This window comes from Hemiscyllium ocellatum, chromosome 1, assembly GCF_020745735.1.
Source record: "Hemiscyllium ocellatum isolate sHemOce1 chromosome 1, sHemOce1.pat.X.cur, whole genome shotgun sequence".
In the NCBI taxonomy this organism is placed as follows: Eukaryota; Metazoa; Chordata; class Chondrichthyes; order Orectolobiformes; family Hemiscylliidae; genus Hemiscyllium; species Hemiscyllium ocellatum.
In genome coordinates this window covers 116,592,960-116,607,536 of record NC_083401.1, presented here as the reverse complement: position 1 = coordinate 116,607,536, position 14,577 = coordinate 116,592,960, and the positions used below count along the sequence as shown (strand labels likewise).

The 14,577-nt window shown below is 43.2% G+C and overlaps 1 protein-coding gene across 2 annotated transcripts in view; it reads right to left on the bottom strand.

Annotated features, from left to right (window-relative positions):
- The window catches only part of dhx15 (DEAH (Asp-Glu-Ala-His) box helicase 15), a 105,042-nt gene extending 96,256 nt beyond the window's left edge, over positions 1-8,786 (bottom strand). Inside the window, exon 1 of one of the 2 annotated variants that reach the window (XM_060825212.1) lies at positions 8,432-8,786. In XM_060825212.1, coding sequence (XP_060681195.1) covers positions 8,432-8,502 — 71 coding nt within the window. In that variant the 5' untranslated portion in view covers positions 8,503-8,786. Of the gene's footprint in view, positions 1-8,138; positions 8,384-8,431 lie in introns of those variants that run through there. The other variant, XM_060825220.1, reaches the window with a different exon arrangement.
- Positions 8,787-14,577: the final 5,791 nt, after the last annotated feature.

Sequence of the window (14,577 nt, the reverse complement as noted above, 5' to 3'; positions counted from 1 at the left end):
TCTCTTTAACTCCTTTCAGAATTAGCTACATTTTTTCAACCTTTTGGTCATCTGCTCTGATGATGGGTGGCATGGTGGCTAGCACTGCTGTCTCACAGCACCAGGGACCCGGGTTTGATTCCAGCCTTGGGCGACTGTCTGTGTGGAGTTTGCACACTCTCCCTGTGTCTGCGTGGATTTCCTCCGGGTGCTCGGGTTGCCTCCCATAATCCAAAGATGTGAAGTTAGGTGAACTGGCCATGCTAAATTGCCCATAGCGTTCAGGGATGTGTAGGTTAGACGCATTAATCAGGGTTAAACATAGGATAGGGGAATGGGTCTGGTGGGTTACTCTTCGGAGGGTCAGTGTGGACTTGTTGGGCCAAAGGGCCTATTTCCACACATAGGGATTCTATGATATCCTCCCACGGTTCAGGATCAGGTTTGACTGAATACATTCTGGTAAGACAATTGGGATGTGTGACCACATAAATGTTAGTTCTTTTGAGAATAGATTAGATTAGATTCCGTACAGCTTGGAAACAGGCTCTTCGGCCCAACCAGTCCACACCGACCCTCCGAAGAGTAACCCACCCAGACCCACTTCCCTATGACTAATGCACCTAATAATATGGGCAATTTAGCATGGCCAATTCTCCTGACCTGCACATCTTTGGACTGTGGTAGGAAACCGGAGCACCCAGAGGAAAATCACAGACACGGGGAGAACGTGCAAACCCCACACAGAGTGTTGCTCAAGGTTGGAGTTGAACCTGGATCCTTGGCGTTGTGAGGCTGCAGTAATAACCACTGAGCTACCATGCCGCCCAATTGTTAATAATCATTCCTTGATGAATAATACTTTTCACACATTTGCTTGTAAAATATTTCTCAGGCCTGCAGTCGTGGGGTCATTTGAAACTGGCACAGATTGAACTTTCCCATTCTGCAAAACCTACAAGTCCCTGTTAATAGTGAAGGTTTTCCAAACCATTTCCAAATCATCTAATACTGGAGATTCAACCTTCTATCCACTCCTTTGAGAGCTTCGATTTTTGAAAGCATATTCTGTTAATTTCATAATGTGGCTCTATTTGCTTTGTTGAGCTCTGCTCTTTTTGCCTTGAGCGCTTAATTCTCAGTTCCAGCCCTTCCTTCCAATACTGTTCACAAAACGCATTTTTTTCATTCAAAACATGTACAATTTTGCAGATATTGAATGTTTATCTCTGAGAATTCTTCCATTTGCAAACTATTCCTAACTTTTTGTTGTTCATTATTTGTTGAAATACAGTCAGTCATTCATTCTTTCTCCTTTCTTGGACCCAACCTTTCATTATAATACAGAACTGGTGATGTGCAAATTTGACCAATATAGAAGTTAGACTACCTCGAATGCAAGAACAGTTAGGATATTGTTGGAAGGTATAGAAGCTCTGACAGTAAATTTCCAATGGTACAAGGATGATTTCAGAGGACTGGGGAATTTCAAATTCATATTCTTGTTCAAAAGAAGATGCAAGTTCAATAACCACAGCCAGTTTAACCTTGGTGAGATTACAATAACCCAGGACAAAAAGACGTAAATCAATTGGACAAATATAAATTAGAGAAGGAACAACTAATCAGTTGAGGTAAAAAAATCAATTTTTAAACTAACCTGATTTGATTTGATTCATTGTCACATATACCAAGATGGTGAAAAATATTGTTTTGTTTGCTAGCTAAAGAAATCATACTTTAGGCAAGTACAGCAGGCTAATAGAACAGAATGCAGAATATAGTGTTACAGCTAGAGAAGGTGCAGAGAAAAGATCAACTCTCAGCTGGAGAGAGTTCAGAATTATTTACCAGGATGTTGCCAGTAATGGAAGGCTTGAGTTATAAGAAAAGGCTAGATAGGCTGGGACTTGTTCACTGATGCGTGTGAAGTTATGATACGAAGTTAGGTGGACAGGCAGGTAGTACTGAGGAAGTGGGGAGGCTGCAGAAGGATCTAGGCAGTTTGGGAGAGTGGTCCAGGAAATGGCTGATGGAATTCAATGTGAGCAAATGCGAGGTCTTGCACTTTGGAAAAAAGAATACAAGCATGGACTACTTTCTAAACGGTGAGAAAATTCATAAAGCCAAAGTACAAAGGGATCTGGGAGTGCTAGTCGAGGATTCCCTGAAGGTAAAGATTCTCTGAAGATTCTTTGGGCGGCACGGTGGCACAGTGGTTAGCACTGCTGCCTCACAGCGCCAGAGACCCGGGTTCAATTCCTGCCTCAGGCGACTGTGTGTGTGGAGTTTGCACATTCTCCCCGTGTCTGCGTGGGTTTCCTCCGGGTACTCCGGTTTCCTCCCACAGTCCAAAGATTTGCGGGTCAGGTGAATTGGCCATGCTAAATTGCCCGTAGTGTTAGGTAAGGGGTAAATGTAGGGGTATGGGTGGGCTGTGCTTCGGCGGGTCAGTGTGGACTTCTTGGGCCGAAGGGCCAGTTTCCACAATGTAAGTAATCTAATCTAACCTAAACATGCAGGTTGAGTCATTTATCTCAAGAGGGTTGGAATATAAAAGCAGCAATGTGTTCCTGAGCCTTTATAAAGCTCTGGTTAGGCCCCATTTGGTGTATTGTGTCCAGTTTTGGTCCCCACACCTCAGGAAGGACATACTGACACTGGAGCGTGTCTTGCAGAGATTCACACGGATGATCCCTGGAATGGTAGGTCTAACATACGAGGAACGGCTGAGGATCCTGGGATTGTATTCATTGGAGTTTAGAAGATTAAGGGGAGATCTAACAGAAACTTACAAGATAATACATGGCTTGGAAAGGGTGAACGCTAGGAAATTGTTTCCGTTAGGCGAGGAGACTAGGACCCGTGGACACAGCCTTAGAATTAGAGGGGGTCAATTCAGAACAGAAATGTGGAGGCATTTCTTCAGCCAGAGTGGTGGGCCTATGGAATTCATTGCCGCAGAGTGCAGTGGAGGCCGGGACGCTAAATGTCAAAGCAGAGATTGATAAATTCTTGATGTCACAAGGAATTAAGGGCTACAGGGAGAATGCGGGTAAGTGGAGTCGAAATGCCCATCAATCATGATTGAATGATGGAGTGGACTTGATGGGCCGAATGGCCTTACTTCCACTCCTAAGTCTTATGGTCTTAGGTTGAGGAGTGAGTCTTTAAAATCATGATGGGTATGGGAGGTGTTGCTTCTCTATGGCGGGGGATTACAAGTCTAATGTGCGTACTTTTAAGGTGACAAAAAGATTTGAGGACGACATGAGGGGCAACTTTGTTTTTTTACACAGTTGTTCGTGTGTGGAATGAACTTCCAAAGAATGTGATGGATGCAAGTAGTTACAACATTTGTTTAAATACATGAATGAAAAAGATTTGGAGGGAAATGGGCCAAGCATAGGCAGGTGGGGTTAATTTAGTTTGAGGCTATGGTTGGCATGGACTGGTAGGACCAAGGGTCTGTTTCTGTGCTGTTTGACTCTACATGACAGGTCCATTCATAAATATGGTAACAGTGGGAAAGAAATTAAATCTGTCGGTGCGTGTTTACAAACTTTTGTACTTCCTGACGGGAGACAGTATAATAAAGCTGATGAGGATAATGAAGTAGTGAACATGAACTCCCAAAGGGTGTTTGATAAAGTACTATAGGCTTGTCAGCAAATGGCATAAAAGAGACAGTGGCCACAATTATAAAGTTAGTGGAGTGAATGGAATCAGACCAGCAAAGAACTAAAGAAACATATATAATGGAGATCCCAAGGGGCTAGTATGAGGGTGACCGCTTTTTAAATCCATATTAATGACCTAAACTTTAATGTTTGAGGCATTATTGCAAAATTTGCAGATGAAGAAAAGTATGAAGCATTGTGAATTATGAGGAGGATGTAAAGAACACAGGGTGAAAGGGCGTATTGCAGATGCTGGAGATCAGAGTCAAGATTAGAGTGATGCTGGAAAAACACAGCAGGTCAGGCAGCATCCGAGGAGCAAGAAAATCAATGTTTCGGGCAAAAGCCCTTTATCAGGAATGAACAGAGATAGGGTGCTAGACTTCAACAAATTTACTACATAGATGTCTGAAGAGGTATATTTTGATAGGAAGAATAAGGAAAACCACTGTAAAATATAATACAATTGTAAGGGAGTTGGAATGAGCTGCCAGAGAAGGTTGTGGAGAGTGGTACAATTACAACCCTGATAAGGCATCTAAATGAGTACGAGAATAGGAAGCTTTTAGAGGGGTATGGGCCAAGTAATAGGAAATGGGACTAGATTAATAGATTAATTTAGGATATCTGGTCAGCATGGATATGTTGGACTGAAGAGTTTGTTTCCATGCTGTACATCTCTAGGACTCCTGGAAATATATGTGCACAAATTATTGAAGGTGTTTAGGCATGTTGAGCGCACTGTTACCAAGGCACTTGAGATCCTGGGCTGTACAAAGAAAGAGGCATAAAATATAAAAATCAGCACTGGGCTTTTTAAAATACTGATTCAACCTCAACCGAGTACAGTGTCCAATTCTGGCCCACACTTGATGAAAAACGCGAAGGTATTCGAGAAGATATAGAAAAAGGCAGAGAACAACTCCAGGGTAAAGGATCAAGTGGATAAACTGGAGAAATGCGCTGTTCCCTAAGAACATAAGGTGATCAAAATCATGATAAACCTGCAGAGAGTAAACAGGGATGATTTTTATTTCCATTGTCACATGGAAACACAACACTAAGTTATTGTCCAGTAGATTTATTTGAAATCACAAGCTCTCGGATCGTAGCACCTTCATCAGGTGAAGTGAGAGGGAAGCACTCAGAAAGAATCCATGGGCAGAGAGATCTTAAGATCATACAAATGGTGTGAGTGGACTGTTGAATAATAAGTCTCTGCAGGTGACCAAGAGTGTTAGACGACGTGAATGAAGTGTCAATAGCTGAGTAACGACCAAAGGAATAACCTATAATCCAATTAAACGAGGCAGACAGATAATTATAAAAAAGTTAAAAATAAGGTGGTGCGAGAGAAAACCAAATTAGTGGAATAACATGGAACAAAACCAGAAGCCGCTGGAAAAGCCCAGAGGTCCGGCAGCATCCGTGAAAAAATAACAGAGGCAGCAGCACCAGACCAGAAACATTAACTCGGAATTTTCTTCACAGACGCTGCCAAACCCACTACGCCCCTCCAACAACCCCTGCCCCTGCTCGTGATTGACAGCATCCACAGTTCCTTCGCTTTTTATTTGACTGGATAACATGATAGGTTTTAAAAGTTGCTTGCTGAGGGTTGAATTAAAGTAATGCATAATACAAAACTGTACAAACTAAGGCACAGAGCTCACAATTTATCAAGGTAATGGTGTCAAAGCAGGACAGTAAGGAAGATTTTACAGATATAAAAGTGTGGTAGTGTCACATGTAGCGTGACATGAATCCAAGATCATGGTTGAGGCAGTGTTCATGGGTATGGAATTTGGTTTCTGCTCAGTGATTCTGCAATGTTGTGTATCTCAAAGGCTAGGAGAAAGTGAGGACTGCAGATGCTGGAGATCAGAGCTTAAAAATGTGTTGCTGGAAAAGCACAGCAAGTCAGGCAGCATCAAAGGAACAGGAGAATCAACGTTTCGGGCATATGCTCCTGTTCCTTTGATGCTGCCTGACCTGCTGCGCTTATCTCAAAGGTTGCCTTGGAGGATGCTTACCCAAAGATGGGAAGCTGAATGTCCTTGAACACTGAAGTGTTCCCTGACTGGAAGGGAACATCCCTGCCTGACAATTGTTGCACAGTGTCCATTCATCCATTGTTGTAGCGTCTGCATGGTCTCACTAATATACCATGCCTCAGGGCATCCTTGCCTGCAGCGTATCAGATAGACAACACTGGCCGAGTCACAAGTATCTGTTGTATACATGGTAGGTGGTGTTCCCACGCGTGGTAGTATCCATGTGTCTTGCAGAGGTTGCCATGGCAAGGCTGTATGGTGTTGTGCTCGATGTTGGCCTGAAGGCTGGATAGTTTGCTCCAAACGGCAGTCTGCTTAAGGTTTGGCAGTTACTTGAAGGAGAGAAGGCATAAGGATGATCTTCGAGAGATGCTAGTTGTCATCAATGACATGTTGAAGGCTGCAAAGAACATGGCGTAGTCTCTGCACTCAAAGGAAGTACTGGACAACAAAGGGAACTCTAGCGGTTGTATCTTGTGTCTGTCTTCTGAGCAGGTCATTGCGGTTTTTCACTGTGGCATATCAGAACTGGCAATCAACGAGTTGAGTATCTGTAAAATCTTCCTTACACTCTTGTTTTGACATCATCACCTTGATAAATTGTTATGAGCTCTCTACTTTAATTAATCTGTACAGTTTTGGATTATTACTTTGGTTAGACCCTCAGCTTGTGACTTTTATACCGATCACGCTATTGCAGTCAAATAAAAACCGAAAGAACTGTGCATGTTGCAAACCACGAGCAAGGACAGGAATTGCGGGGGTTGCTCAGCAGGTCTGGCAGTACCTGTGAAGAAAATCAGATTCAGGTCCAGTGACCTGTCCTCTGGTTTTTCTTCACAGATGCTGCCGGACCCTCGGCGCTTTTCCAGCAGCTTCTGTTTTTGTTCCACGTTATTCCAGTCATTTGGTTTGCCTCCAGCACCACTTTATTTGAAAATTTCTTGTAATTATCTGTTTGCTTCATTTCATCGGATTATAGGTCATCCCTTCTGTCATTATTCAGCTACTGACACTTTACCCGCGTCGTCTAACATTCTTGGTCACCTGCAAAGACTTATTATTCGACACTCCACTCACCATTTGTATGACCTTAAGATCTCTCTGCCCATAAATTCTGTGTCTGTGTACTTCCCTCTAACTTCACCTGATGAAAAGGCTATAATCCAAAAGCTTGTGATTTCAAATAAACCTGTTGGACTACAACTTGGTGTTGTGAGATTTCTGACTTTGTTGAACCAGTCCAACACTGGCACCTCCATCTCATTGATTTTCATTGTTAGAGAGGTCAAAGTCAGAAGACACCCGGAGCATTGAAAGGGATCAATAAAAGGACAAGTGCAGGAACAGAAACTGTTCATCCACCAAGAAATGCAGTGGATGCAAATGTGGTGGAGCTTGGCTTTGGATCCAGAAGCCAGATTACAAATCCTCACATTCAAATAGATAATTACACCAAGAGAAAAGATTTGCAGGTCTAGAGGGAAAACAGGACAAAGTGATTTGGAGGTGCCGGTGTTGGGCTGGGGAGGACAAAGTTTTAAAAAAATCACACCACCAGGTCATAGTCCAAAAGGTTCATCTGGAGACACTGGCTTTTGAAGGCGAGTTGTTCCCAGCTAGAGTGGCCTCCTGTGTTGATGGTTAAACCATAGTTTAGCCTACAAATCACCAGGGGGTAGTCAGGGGCAATAAATAAACAACATTGGGTAAGACGTCTTTTTAAACAATGGAGCTAGAATGTTTCTACCTTCGAGAAAAGGAGGTAAAGAAAACGAGAAGGAAATTATACGTTTTTTAAAAAATAGTCCACACGTTCAAGAGACGTTGATGTGTGTTTTAGTAGTGGTTAGACTGTCAAGAAAGGCCTAGTAGCAAGCCCAGTGTTCCCCCTACCTCCCGAGGGGGTGGGGGGGTTGCACATTTTCGGTGATAAAAGACATTTTACAAGGTACCAATAAGTCCGTATCTCCCTCATCATTTTATCTCCCCACAACTCCCAAACCTTAATCTCTGAAAAGAGAGGAAGACTGACATTCTTTCTGCGCCTCTTCTAGAGACGTTCAGGACGAACCTACACAAGAAAAAAAATAACTTCGAAAAGACACCGTTAGTAAATGTGCAGAAAAGTATTCCCGCCATGGCACTGGACATGAGAAAACGACGGAGAAAAACATCAACGATGCATTTCCTCCCCTCTACCCCCGAGGTATTCGATATAAATCCCCAAAACCCGGGTGCGGCCTCGGAAACGTGGCCCAGCCATGTGCAGAAACAGGCGGAGGGCAGCGCCAATGTCTTCCTGAGGCTTTCCATATATTAAGAGAATCGATCAGAAGGCGCTGTGCTGCCAAAGAACGGCCAGAATCCCTGCAAGATCACCGCGGCGGCGGACAAAAACACACACACACACACACACAATTACCTGAAACGGGACATGAGCAGGAATGCTGCAGGCCGGCGGCACCAAGTCGGGGAGGTGGCGGGAGGGAGCAGACAAATCGTCAGGCCCTCGGTAACTAACGCGCTTTCTCCGCAAGAGGCAGAGCGGAACCGCGGCGAGCCGCAGCCGCCTCTTCTTCCGCTCGGCTCAAGCCGGGCGGAACGCTGAGGCAGCGCCGCTTGACTCCACCGACAAGACCGAGGCCCGAGCGCTCAGAGCCGCTACACAGACACAGCCAGCCTCCCGCCAGCGTCCTACTCTGCGGATTAACTTACCCGTCCGAGGTGGCGCGCTTCTTACTGGACGAGTAATCGTCCCCCAAGTCGACGCGATGCCGCTTTGACATGTCTCCGCGTTCTAGAGCGGTCCGGGCGCGTTCTGATTCTGTCTCTCCGTTCGATCCTCTTCTGTTCCGGGTTCTGTCCCGATTGTTGCAGAAGCTCGTGCGCAGACAGCGGCTCCTCTGACTACCTTGCACCTGTCTCCTGCGCCTCTCCCGACACCCCTAACTATTTTCTTCCCCCTCCCCACCACCGTCGACTGTTTGCTGGCTAAAATGAGCAGCCTCCAGCAACAGGCCCGGCGCAATGCCCGGCTTCTTCCCAGCACTTCCACAAGATGGCGGCTCGCAGACCAAGACGTACCTCGTTCTGGCACGGTCACGCCGCGGAACCGCAGCAAGATGTTTCAACATTTTATTATTGAATGACCCTTGTGGTTTTAGTTTCGTATCCCTGCTGTCAGATGTTATATACTGCCCTGAGTTATATTAAGTTAAAACGAAATGTACAGTTTCTGGGAGTAAGATTTCAAATCTACCTCATTTCCTGCCCTCAACAGAAACATGGGTTACTTCCCAGTTGTTTCAACGTTTGATGGACCTGTTTTTGAACCAGTTACATGATGGCCTTTGTAAGTTTTTGAAATCGGGCTAATATTCTTCACCCGATACAGATGGAATAATGCAAAAATGATAGTCACAATTTTAAACTGAACTGCGGGTCATCTTTATTCAATACTTGTGAGCAACTACATACCAGAAAACTTTCAAAAACGTTTTAAAATCATTTTCAAAATTCACTTGGACACTTGCAGTTTACCTACTTCAAGTTCAACTCAAAGTCAAATGACATTCGATCATGTATATAGAATAAAGAATACAGAAAACTACAGGCCCTTCGGCCCTCGATATTGTGCTGGTCTTCTATCCTACTTCAAGAGCAGACTAACCTACATACGCTGCATTGTACTAATTTCATGTGCCTATCCAAGAATCGTTTAAATGTCCCTACTGTATCTGACTCTAATATCATTCCATGCACCCACCACTCTGAGTAAAAAACCTATTTCTGACATCTCCCCTAAACCTTCTTCAAATTACCTTAAAATTATGGCCCCTCATGATACACTAGTTCATTATTTTTGTGGGATGCAGGCTAGCAAGGTTTGTTATGCATATAAATGCACTTGGATGTATTGATTTGCTTGGCCATTTCAGGTGGCAGTTAACTATCAATCATATTGTAATGGATCCAGAGCCCCAAAAAGGTTAGACCAAGCAACAATGGCAAATTTACTTCACCAAAAGGATATTAATGAGTCGGATGAGTTTTACAATCTATGATAGATTCAGTGTCACCACCAGCGACACCAGTTTTCAATTTCACATTTTATTAATTTGAATTTTAAATTCCACCAGCTGCTTTACTGTGTTTTGAATCTATATCCCTAGAATAGTGATCTTCTAGGTTACAAAATCCAATGACATTACTATCACATCCATTATTGGGGAATTGAATTGTGATTCTGTGGGAACAGAGACTCTTGAATGGTATGTTGTCTCCATGGTGAAAGTGAGGACTGCAGATGCCGAAGATTAGAGTCGAGAGTGTGGTGCTGAAAAAGCACAGCAGGTCAGGCAGAATCCGAGGTTGTCTCCATGATCAGGGAATCTCAGAGTAGCCTCTGAAGGAGGAGGATGAATAGCCAACAGTCATACAACATGTCTGTACCAACGACTTAGGTAAAAAAAAGAAATGAGTTCTGGAACATGAATTTAGAGAGTTGGGTAGAAGCTTAGAAAAGAAGATGAAGATTATAATCTCTGGATTACTTCAAGTGCTACTGAGTATAGGAATAGAAAGATATGTCAGATGAATGCGTCACTAAAGGGATGGTGTAGGAAGGACAGCTTTAGATTTTGGATCATTGGGACAGCTTCTGGGATAAGTGGGACCTGTACAAGCTGGACATGTTGCATCTGAACTGGAATGGGAAATTTGCTTATGCTGTTGGGTGGGTTTTAAACTAATTTGGTAGGGGAGCACAGGGTAGATGTAAAATTGGAAGCAAGTTCCAATCAGATATAGAATGAATGCTAGGACAGTTCATTAGGCAGAGAAGACATGGGCATGATAAAGCATATGGAAGGTCCAGAAAGCTAAATTGTATCTATTTTAAAGCAAGGATTTTGACTGGTAAGGCGGATGAACTTAGAGCACTGATAGGCACATGGTAAAATGATAATGTTGCAATTACTGAGACATAGTCGAAGGAAGGGTGGACTGGCAACTCAATATTCCAGGTACAATAGTGAGAGTTGCAAGAGAGGTGGGGACTTTGCTTCATTAAAGGAAACTATCACTGCAGTAATGAGGGAAGATGCTATGGAAAGGTCTTCAAGCGAGACAATCAAGTTAGAGCTTAGAAACGTTGGGATTCTCCTACTGGCCACCCAACCGTCAGAGGGCGATAAAAGTCCAGGTATGTAGGTAAGTCAGAGAGGTGTGAGAAAAACAGGGTTATAGTTCTAGGGAATTTCAACTTTGCTAACTTAAATAATCAAGGTATTTTTCAATGCATAATTTCAGTTCCACCACACTGTAAACTTCTGCTATAAATTCTGTGTCTTACAATTGTGTACTCCACAACCACCTGATGAAGGAGCAGCGCTCCAAAAACTAGTGTGCTTCCAACTAAACCTGCAGGACTATAACCTGGTGTTGTGTGATTTTTAACTGAGAAAATAGAGTAAGGGTAGGACACTGAATCTATCCAAACATTCAGATAAGCAAGATGTTAATAGGAGTTAAGGTCTTGTACTACTCTCTATCATCAGGGAGAAGCTATTTAGCAAACTATTGGGATTGAAGGCAAACAAGTACCCAGGAGCTGATGGCCTACATCAAGGATTTAAAAGCAATGGCTAGAGAGATAATAAAGGCATTAACAGTACATAGAACAGAGAAAAATACAGCACAGAACAGGCCTTCAGCCCACGATGTTGTGCCAAGGATTATTCCTAATGTAAAACAAAATAACCTAACCTACGCACCCCTCAATTCACTGCTGTCCATGTGCATGTTCAGCAGTTGCTTAGATGTCTCTAATGACTCTGTTTCCACCACCACCGTTGGCAACACACTCCATGCAGTCACAACTCTATATAAAGAACTTATTGACATCTCCTCTATACCTTCCTCCTAATATTTTAAAACTATGACCCCTTGTGACATTCAATCCTGCCCTGGGGAAAAGTCTCTGGCTATTGACTCTATCCATGCGTCTCATTACCTTGTATACCTCAATTAGGTCATAGTGGGCAGCACGGTGGCACAGTGGTTAGCACTGCTGCCTCACAAGCATCAGAGACCTGGGTTCAATTCCTGACTCAGGCGACTGTGTGAAGTTTGCACATTCTCCCTGTGTCTGCGTGGGTTTCCTCCGGGTGCTCCGGTTTCCTCCCACAGTCACAAAGATGTGCAGGTCACGTGAATTGACCATGCTAAATTGCCCGTAGTGTGAGGTAAAGGGGTAAATGTAGGGGTATGGGTGGGTTGCGCTTCGGCGGGTCGGTGTGGACTTGTTGAGCCAAAGGGCCTGTTTCCACACTGTAAGTAATCTAATCTAAACCTCTCTTCAGAGAGAAAAGCCCAACCTCTCTTCATAAGACAAGCCCTCCAGTCTGGGCAGCATCCTGGTAAACCTTCTTTGCACCCTCTCCAAAGCTTCCATATCTTTCCTACAATAAGGCGACCAGGCAGCATGTTCAGTGAATCCTGGATGCCAAGACAGTGGGATGGCAATGGCCTAATGGTATTATCGCTAGACTCCTAATCCAGAGACCCAGTTCAAATCCCACCATGGCAGATACTGGAATTTGAATTCAATAAAAATCTGGAATTGGGAATCTAATGATGACCATGAATACATAGTTGATTGTCAGGAAAATTCCATCTGGGTCACTAATGTCCTTTTAGAGATGGAAACTGCCATCCTTACCTGTGACTCCAGATCCATAGCAATGTGGTTGACACTTAACTGCCCTCTGAGCAATTAGGATTTACAATAAATGTCGGCCCAGCTAGTGACACCCATGTCCCATGAATTAAAAAAAAGGGTTTTCAGAGTCAGATAAACAAAACAAAAAAGGAAGCATATGTCACGAACAAGGCAATAAAAACAGGGGAAGCCCTTCAAAAGTGTAGGGAGTTGCTTAAAAAAAATAGGAGGGCAAAGAGGGGCCATGAAATACATTAAGGATTAAGGAAAATCCCAATGCACTTTAAGTATGTTAAAAGTAAGAAAATGACCAGGGAAAGAGTGGGGGCCTATTGGAGACTTGGAGGTAGAGGAGAAAGACAATGTGCATGTGGATTTCAGCTGGGATGGTGGGAACATGTTAAGATTAATAAGGAGGAGTATTAGATGTTTTAGCGGGCATAAAGGTGCATAAAGTCCCAGAGCCTGATGAGATGTATCCCATGCTACTATGGGAGACAAGGAAAGAGACTGCTGGGACCCTGGCAGAGATATTTAATACTTTGCTGGCTACAGATGGAGTGCTAGATGTCTTGAAAATAGCTAGCATGCTTCCTTTCTACAAAAGCAGAAATAGGCCATATAATTAAGACCAGATTATATTATGTCAGAGGTAGGAAAATTATTGGAAAAACTTCTGAGGGACAGGATTAGACTTGGAAAGGCAGGGATTGATTAAGGCTCGTCAACATGGATTGGTAGAGGAAAATCCTGTCTGACTAAATTTGATTGTATTTTTTTAAAAGGGTGACAAAACATATTGTTGAGGGTAGTGCAGTTGATGTAACTTACATGGACTTCAGTAAGACCTTTGACAAAGTTCCATGGGGAAGGCTGGACCAAAAGTCAAGAACCCATGGCATCCAAGACAAGTTGGCAAACTGGATCCAAAATTGGCTTAAAATAGGAGGCAAAAGGTGATAGTGGAGGGTTGTTTTTTTTTAATTGGAAGCCTGGAACTAGCAGTGTACCGCACGGTTCTGTCCTGGGATCTTTGCTGTGTTTTGTGTACAATAACAACTTGAATGTGAATGGAGAAGATATAACTAGTAAAATCGCAGATAATATGAAAATGGGAGTTGTTGTTGATAATGAGAATGATGGTCTCAGGCTACGGTCTGATTTTGATCAGCTGGTAAACTGGACAAGCTAATGGCAGATTAAATTTAATCCTGATAATTGCAAGGTTATTTTGGGAAGGATATACACAATGAATAGTAGGTCACTAGAGAGCATTGAGTATCATAGGGACTATGGTGTACAAGTCCACAGATCCCTGAAGGTGTCAGCACAGGCAGACAGTGGTGAAGAAGGCATATGGGGTACTTGCCTTCATTAGCCAGGGCTAGAATATAATAGCAAGGAAGTCATGTTACAACTTTTATAAAATGATTGGTTAGGCTGCAGATTGAATAGTAAGTACAGTTCTGGTCACCACACTGTCGGAAGGATGTGATTGCACTGAGAGGTTGCAGACCAGATTCACCAGGATGTTGCTCAGATGAAAAGTCTGGATAGGCTAGGTTTGTTTTCCTTAAAGCAGAGGAAGCTGAGGAGGGGGAATCTGATCCAGGTATACAGAAATATTAGAGGCATGGACTGTAGACATCTCTAAGACCAGAGAATACAAGTTTAAGGAGTGGGGTATGTAGTTTAGAAGAGATCTGAGAAAAAACATTTTCATCCAGAGAGTGGTAGAAATATGGAATGCACTGCTAGAGATGGTGTTGAAGGCAGGTTCTCTCACAACATTTCAGAGATATCTGGATGGGCATTAAAAATGCCAGGCTGCTGTAGGCTATGGTCCGAGTGCAGATAAATGGGGTTAGAACAGTTTGCCAACCAACAAACACTATAGATACGGTAGGCCAAAGGGCCTGTTTCTATGTTGTATGATTCTGTGTTTTGATGATATGACATGGAATGTATATTGCAAATATTAATACAATTATATATTGACATTTTGTCAGGTAAATTTATACCATTTGGTTCATGTTATGTTAAAACATTATACCTACCAAAATGTATTACTTCACATTTGAATTCGGCATAAGAAATAGAAGCAGAATGAGGTGATTTGGCCCATTGTGTCTGTTGTGCC